General features: G+C 34.0%; 1 protein-coding gene across 1 annotated transcript; it reads right to left on the bottom strand.

The window, feature by feature from the left end:
• Positions 1–2,732: 2,732 nt before the first annotated feature.
• On the bottom strand, positions 2,733–3,680 carry LOC143390442 (olfactory receptor 4C15-like). The gene has a single exon (XM_076842827.1). The coding sequence runs from the start codon at positions 3,654–3,656 to the stop codon at positions 2,733–2,735; it is 924 nt and encodes a 307-aa protein (XP_076698942.1). The 5' UTR covers positions 3,657–3,680.
• Between the last annotated feature and the right edge of the window lie 5,213 nt (positions 3,681–8,893).

Here is an 8,893-nt window from a genome sequence, read left to right as displayed (position 1 = left end):
AGAATGTAAAGTTTATATGCATATTTGAAAAATGATAGTGATAAAAAAATTTAAATGATTACACTATAAGGGGAGGAGTCAGAGCCAAAGGGAAAAGAATTACATTTTTACAAAAGGACAGAGAAGAAAGTGAATAAGGGAATCAGGGTAACACTCAAAAGTGCCAGAGTGAGTAATGATGCACATAGTAGGCAAAGAATAGTTTAAGAGGGAAATCCACTGCAAGACATTGGACAAAGTCAAGAATGTATCTGCCTAATCATCCCACAAAATGTCATTTCTGAAAAGATTTTAAAATTAGGATCTTTGAAGAAAGAATAGTAAAATGAATCAGGCTTTAATACCCTATGGACATATATGACCATACAACTAGTGTGATTCTACATCATAGACAACCAGAAGAAAGAGAAATTATACTCCATTTATGTATGTTGTGTCAAAGTGCACATACTATCATATATAATTAATTAGAGCAAATTTTTAAAAATTAGGATCGAGTTCTACATGTATTGTCTGCTTTCACATATCCAGAGACATTTTTTTCTAAATTCACATCATTTACATTAACATAATGTGTTTCTGAAAACTCTTCGAATAACTACAGAAACCTTAACAGGTTAAATTATAATTAGCATACAGTTAGATGGCCTAAAAGCTTTTTAGCATTGGAATGAGCTTCACCATGCCTAAGCTAATCAATATCGAAAACAAAATGGAAAGCCAAAGCAACAATTGTTTGGGGAAGAATTTTGAATTATGGTGTTCAATAAACTAGTGGAAATGAAAAGAGTTTGGTAGATGTCTTTCAGTATTTGTTTATCCCCCTGCTGAATATTAGTGGATTTTTCTCCTTGTATAAATCTACGGAGTCCACAATAAAATGTTAGGCATTAGAATAATAATAATAAAAAAACTTGTTTGAATTTGAGCATATGATGGAGCAAACATGAATTGGTACTGATCCATTGGCCAGAATAGTGCTTTACCCTACAGCTACATTTCAAATCTTGGCTTTACAGATTCATAAGGCAATGGAACTAATCTAGCAAATCCACATTTCTTGAGCTAATTCTTAGAGACAAATAAACTGAAATATGAGGACCTTGGAAGGGAGAGGACATGAAGAAGCTACCCCTTCTTTTAAGATTTGCAGATGTGAAGAAAGGGAAAGGCAAAGGAGAAGCATGCTGTCATTTCTGAGCCTTGTCACACTCTTGGTCTGCTGCAGGGCACCCACATTGTCCAGGAGAGATTGCAGATTCACAGTTTAATCTTTCATGGACATTTTTTTTCAATGAGTGATAAATGAAATCACATGTATTTTTTGCATGTCTACCATGAGGAATAAAGTAACATCATATACTCTTATACTTTAGTGATGGCCTATAAGATTAAATAGAGTAAAATAAAGACAATTTATTATCATTATTATTATTATTTTGCTGACAATACTCTCTGGAATGTTATCAGTGATTTTTTTTTTAGCTAGGGAAAAAATAAAATATTTAATTCTCAATAACTTCACTGCATGTGGCACTTGACAATCTGAGTCTAATAGATATAGTAACAACAGTAAATGTGTTTATAAATTTTAATGATATTCTTATTGATTATTGCTAAAATGAATTACTTGCACTTTGCTATATGAAATCAGGGAAATAAAAATCACCAAGTAAATTGTAATTAAATATTTTTTTGAAAATCTGCCTTCTTTTTAACATATTTTGCATTTTATTTTTAAAGGGTACATGCTGTCACATATCTAAATATACAGTTATGTGTAACAGACATAATAATTTTAAACTAACATTCACAAATAATGTGTGGTAATTTCCTTAGGCTTATCATTAACCTTTAAGTAGTTTAAGTAGTATTTTTTTAATTAATTTATTTATTTACTTACTTACTTACTTATTTTTTATTCTAATAAGTTATATATGGCAACAGTCTGCTTTTATAGCTCATTCTTCTGGGTTCTATTCCCTCTGCAGGGTCACGAGGAAAGTGTGTTCCTTATACCTTTAACTTTAAACTAGTACAGATAATAGTGCGGTGTCTCAGGATTTGCTTCTAATTGTAATAGAACAAAAGACCCTCATTGATCACTTCCATGAGGAATTGTTCCAACTTCTGTACCATAGCTGATTGGTATGAGGTGTCCACCTGACCCAAGGGGATCACCCCATAGGCAGGATTGGACCAATCAGATTCTATCTCTCAAATTCAAGAAGAGACTCAACTGTAGCAGATGGTAATAGTTTACCACTAAGAAGAATTGAAATGATGTGGGTGCCTTGAGAACTTTTCTTTCTGAATTTTTTCTGTTTGCTAACTCCTGATGTTTTACATCAGAATCACTGATTTCAGCTCAGAGAAATTGGTTTTTTTTGCTTGAAATGTTCCTAATTTCTAATATTTTCTTTCATAAAGATTACTTTCCTTCAAAGCTTATGAAAAAAATTCTCACAATTTATACCACAGTCTTAATAGACATAAGAAAGTATAAAATTGAACTATCTTTGAGTTACATATGAGAGTATTAAGTAGGCAACACCTAGTAAAAGTCTGATCTCCAATTGAAAACGTTTTAACTTCCCCACACAGTAATTTCCCCTTAAAATCATGTGATTTCTTTTTATATCAGAAACATGAAAAAAAGTATTTGAGTGTTTATCTAAATAAATACTAAGTTTTTTATACTTTATATTTTTAACTGTAATATATTTTTTTTATCATAAATCAACAACAGTCTTCAATAATTTCCTCATGGCATTTTTCACTTCCTTATTTCTCAAAGTATAAATCAAAGGATTCAGCAATGGAGTCAGGATGGTGTAAAATATTTCCACTTCTTTATCAAAAGAGAAGGCAGAAGGAGGTCTTGCATATATAAATATGCATGGGACAAATAACAAAACCACAACAGCAATGTGAGATCCACAGGTGGACAGAGCTTTCCTCCGCCCCTCAGCACTGTGTGTTCTCAGGGAGAACAAGATGACACCATAGGAAACAAGCAACAAGGAGAGGTTGATGATACAGAGTAACCCACTGCTGGCAAACACCAGTAGACCTAGGACCTGAGTGTCAGTGCAGGCCAGCTCCAGTAATGGGTACAGGTCACACATGAAGTGATCAATGACATTAGGTCCACAGAAGGGCAGCTGGAAAGTAAAGAGAATCTGTATGATGGAATGCAAGAAGCCCCCTGTCCAGGACATCCCCACCAGGATGCCACAGAGTCTCCAGTTCATGATGACAGAGTAGTGCAAAGGCTTGCAAATGGCCACATAGCGGTCATAGGCCATGGCTGTGAGGATAATCATCTCTGCTCCACCGAGGAAGTGTTCAGCAAAAAGTTGAATCATGCATCCTGTGTAGGAGATGGTTTTCCTCTTGTACAGGGAGTCTGCTATCATTTTTGGTGTGATGACAGAGGAGAAGCAGGCATCCAGGAAGGACAGGAATGCCAAGAAGAAGTACATGGGGGAGCCCAGCAGTGCAGGGCTACAGAGGATGGTCACTACAATCAGCATGTTGCCTCCAACAGTTGCAATGTAGACCAACAAAAACACAATGAATACTATTTTCTGAATAGTAGGATTCTGTGAAAGCCCCAGGAGGATAAATTCAGTTATAAAGCTTTGGTTTGTCATGATTTCTCTTGAAATAGAGTAAAACTGATGATAGAAATCTGCAAGTATATAAAAACAAAAAACAAAAACAAAACAACCATCAGACTAGTTTTTAAAAGTAAAACCAAAAAGCTGATATGTACTTATGACAGTTTTGTTTTCTGTTTTGAATTTTTGGTACCAGGAATGGAAGCCTGTGTTGCTAACCACTGAGACACACTCCCAGCGGTTTTTCATTTTTTATTTTGAGACAGAGTCTCACTAAGTTGCTTAGGGCCTTGCTAAATTGGTGAGGCCAGCTTTGAAATTATGACCCACCTGGCTGAGCCTCTTGAGCTTCTGAAATTAGAGGAGTATGCCCAGATGCTATAGTCCTCATGAAACTTTTATTATTGTATGAGTACTACCTATTGAAATATTATCACTAAGAACAAAATCAAGTAATCAAGGCCAGCCATAGCTCAGGGCTCACTATCTAGGAGCTAATCTGGTTTAAGTGTTATTATCTTAATTTTACTAACGGGAAACTCAAGTTTAAAAAATGTAAGTTCAAGCAAACAGAAGATGCTTGACATGGGATGTCACCCACACCACCTCTGCCCTCACATCCAAGGCATTTCCACTGGATCAACAAGGAAATGATGGGGTTTGTATTTTCTATCAGAGACTTCAATGCAGGCTGATCTTTTTAGAATTTCTATCCACTTGTAAAGCTTAAAGCCTCTGATTCTTTGTTCATGTTTCAATGAAGCACCTTGATAAAGGAGATCCAACAAATGCTGAGGAATGAGAATCTACATCTGATCCTCTAAACATGCAAACCAGCAGCAACCACATAGCTAAGGAAGAGAATAGGTTAGCTGTCAGCCATAGTCTAGAGGCTTAATCAATCATTTGCCAATGCTTACATGACCTACTCTGATCAAGTATAACTCAAGATGAATGTTTCAAATTGTTGAGACTTTCTTATTGTCAGATGGAAATGTTCATTTATAGCTTACCAGCTCATCTCCAAGGGTTATCATGAGGGTCAAATTTGAAAGAGTGGAAATGTTGCTTATGATGACCATCATAAGGTTACAAATTGGTTACAAACTAACCAATTGTAGTTATTATATACTCACTTAAAGAAACCAGCTGCCTTGTTTGCAGAATGCTCTTCCGTGAAACATCCACATAGTTACTTGAACTATTGATATCACAGTCCACAGACAGACAGAGCTTCAAAGAATGATGTGTCCTCACCTGTATGTATAATCAAAATGAATCAGTGAAATAGCATATGTGTGTGTCCATATTAAATTTTCTACATATATATGTATTTTAAAAAGGTTAATAGAAATATAATGGGTTTATGTGAGAATAAAAAAAAATGATTTCTATGACTCCCAGAAACAATTTAAAATTTTTACATAACTAATATATATTTATGTAAATTAATACTTATTTGTTCACATACTTTAAAACAATCATTTCCATTGAGTTCTCAGGTCTTTCCTGACCAATGTCTGTATTTTGAACTTTATAGCCACTTAAAAGAAAGCAATAACATAAAAGAGCATCTGTAAGTTCATTGGATCAGGTAGAAAATACTTATTACAGAATAAAGAATAGCAATACATCATTCAGCAGTGTTCATCTTAGCCTAGCACCAAAGTAAGAAAGTCAAAGAAAGAAAATGAATGAGAACATCAGTGGATATGGGTTCAAATACAGTTCCTTCTGTTTATTCTATAGCATGGATCAGGTTACTTAAAATCCTTAAAATTCTGTAAGATTCTAGTTGTACCTCTGGTACTTATGGGTGCAATGTCTACAAATAGGTTTCTTGTGTAAATCAGATAAAGTCATATACATAAAAACACTCACGTTCATTAGCACTGAAGAATTAATATTTTAAATGCACTGTACATTTAAATGTCTCCAGTAGCCCCTGACTATGTTATTGTGGACTCAGACCCACCTGTATCCAAGCCTTCTTCAGATTGCTTCATTGTGTAACAGGAACCAATGGAGTGGGAAGTTGAAGACAGGACCCTAAAGTCATCTAATAATTACAGACATCTTATCCCTACACTTCTGTTTTCTGAGTGGTCTAAGAGCAAAACCATTGCATGACTAAAATGCTGTTTAATATAAATGAAACAATCCCTTCTTTCCCAAATGAAAGTAATTCTTAATATTAGTGTTAAAAATCTAACATGAAGAATATGCTCTGCTCCATGGTTCACAAATACAAGGTTTAGAATTTTAAATCGTTAAATGTTACTTAATGATATAATTAATTATATAAAGAAATAAAGGTAAAAGATTTTGCAGCAAGTCAAGAAAGAAACAAAAATATAATAATTACTCCTTCACTTGTATTAATATTTTAAATATAATTTCACAAGCCAGAAAATAAAATATTACAGTGAGAAAACCTTAATCTGCAATAAATATCTGGATATAATTATAAGAATATTTATAATTGAACATAATTAACAAACATAAGACTCTCCATTATCGAATGGTTCAGAAAGAGGATGTGAGATTTGAGGGAAATTCAATTGCAAAGATGGAAGCAACACACTACCAAAAAAATGAATCTTAATTTAAATTTGCAACCCATTGTAAGGTCTCCATTAATGGCCCTGCCACAGGCCCAGCCCTCCCCAATCTCTATGCATTTACTGATGTCAGATTTAAATTCACAGTCTCCTACAGGTAGAAGTTGAATGTGACTGCATTTGTCCTGATGGTTTCTAAATATTGTTATTGCACATTGAAAGAATAAAGTACTATTTGTGATTACCCTGCCTATTATTTCTTTAAATCAACCATATTTCATCAATTCTTTTTAGTTTCAGATAATAATAGGGTTCATTTGATATAAACATAAAAAGCATGGGATATACTTTGCTTTATCTGTCCCCAGTGCTCCCCCATCCCTCCTCTCCTTTGTCCTCCCTTCCCTTACCTCTATTCTATTGTTCTTTGTGCTGTTTACTTACAGGTTTTTTTAACCATATTTTTGACCCAGGATGTTAATCAACAATAATAGATAAATTTCCTCAGAATTCATAGCCTTTTTTTGTCACTCAATGTTGCTCTTTAGCTTAACCTAAATGTTTAATCATTTATACTTATGACATATATATTTCAAATATATATAAAGAGATGTAGATACAGATCATACATACACAAACACACACACACACACACACACATACATACAGGACATGCTTCTGTAATTTGAGAAAAAAATTCTCTAATAAATATCTGGATACAATACAACAATATAAAACAACCACTGGTGTGCTTCCAAATGGATGCCTGCGCTACCTTGCTTCCTTTTCTGTTGTCTCAGTGGTTTAGCACAATTTAAGGTAGAGACAAACTACAGTGTCAAGTGCTACAGTTCAGAGCTTAGCCACTTAGATTTTTCTGAACAATTATGAGGCAAAAATCTAATACTAATTAAAATATAGAATGCACATAGGAACAATTAAACAATTAATCCTAAAGACTCCATTCTGTGGCTTAGTCTCTTTTTTAGGCTTAATGTTTATACCTTGGCTTTTTAGTAATGTGTTGTGGAAATAATGAATGTTACATTCTATATCTATGAGCTGTGACTGTAACTGCAAGAATTATCTTTACTAGATTAATATGTCAGTACATTTTCTAAAATGTCTGAAAAGACTACTTTTTAATCTAAAACATTACAATAATGCAAACATTAGCAGGCAAATAACCTGTTGTTACTTTTAAGTGGAAGCTAAATAAGCAGATCTCACAGAACTAAAGAGAAGAACCGTGGTTCCTAAAGCTGGGAAAAGTGGGGTGGAAGGAGAGCTGCGGTGCCCTAAAATAGGCAGCATAGCTCCTACTTTAGGATAACCAGAGTTGAAACCAATTGACTGTGTATTTTTAAAAAACTGGTAGTGATGATTTTGTGTTTTCCTAAGTCAAAAACATAATACATATTTGAGGTGACAGGCAATGCTGATTACTTTGCTCTAATCAAACTGTTCCCATAAATATGTACAATCAATTTGTGTCCATTAAAATAAATAAAGAAAAAAATTAATAAGTATGAGTAAAGATCTACATATTTGGAGAAATATTTCTTATCCTTTTGTAGTGCACTCAATGAAATAGAAATTCTCCCCCACCCTACCCACTCAAAAATATGCATTGGATGTGTATCTAAGTGTTTGAATTTATATTGAAGATAAATGCCTGAAAATGGGTCTTATTTCATCAGAGTTGGTTTTATCAATATAACAAATCTCTCCCTCCAAAAAAAAAAAAAAAGATGCACTCCACGAGCCACTGTTTATTGTATATTTATTCTGTGTCAACTATATACTGTGTGCTCCTAATGTATTATTTATTGACTTCAACATCCCTTGACCTTGCTAATCTTATAATCTTCATTCAACATGCCTGAAGTCCTAAAGATCATGCAGTTATACCAAGTGCACAGTTATTGACATATTGATCCTGTGCCCTGCTCTAAGCACTACCACATCAAGCACAATTGTAAGCACTGCACCTTAATTTGCAAACATCCATGAAAATCCAAATCATAAATCTCACCATGTGTCAGTTCTTTTTAAAAATTGTAGTGATGGCGAACTCAATGGAGAAACATTAGCTCAGTGAGCTGCAAAACATGATGTCCATATCCAAGTCTAAGAAAGAGGAAGAGCTCCTGTGATAGTCAAGATAGAGAATGTCCCACTACTCCTCCAAATGGTCTCATAAACAAAGTAAAAGAGAGAAAAAGAAATGAGCAACATTTCCTCCTGGATTTCCATCTAGACTTTAAAGAATCTTCCCTCATAGGTCATGAACTTGTAGAATTACTGTTTATTTTTCCCCAGGGAGAAATTTACAATCAGCATGATGTGCCAAAACACAGTTTTGTGGGTTTTTTTTTTTTTTTTTTTTAACTTGCTCATGTATCTGCAAAACTTTTGTCCCGCACAATTAAAGGTTGTGTTTTCTGTTTTCCTGTCTTACTGACCTTGGATTTCTATCTGAAGATGCTTTCAATTCCCATGATACTCAGGAATAGAGCACTGGGTATTTGGGCAAAGAACATACTGTCTCTTTCAGTATTCAGGTTAAATCCTGGGCATTTAAATATAAATACAAACAGTAAATATAAACACAAAATTCTATGATAAACCATCCATCCATCACTCTATGTGGAAAACCTAACTATAGCAAAGAGTATTTATGAAGCAAAAATATTTCATATAAAATAT

Source organism: Callospermophilus lateralis, chromosome 2 (assembly GCF_048772815.1).
Source record: "Callospermophilus lateralis isolate mCalLat2 chromosome 2, mCalLat2.hap1, whole genome shotgun sequence".
Classification (NCBI taxonomy): domain Eukaryota; kingdom Metazoa; phylum Chordata; class Mammalia; order Rodentia; family Sciuridae; genus Callospermophilus; species Callospermophilus lateralis.
Note: the sequence above shows the minus strand (reverse complement) of the source record. Positions and strands in the feature narration are given on the sequence as shown.

Coding starts and splice junctions, on each gene's coding strand:
- LOC143390442 (XM_076842827.1), bottom strand. CDS start 3,656: ATGACAAACCAAAGCTTTATAACTGAATTTATCCTCCTGGGGCTTTCA.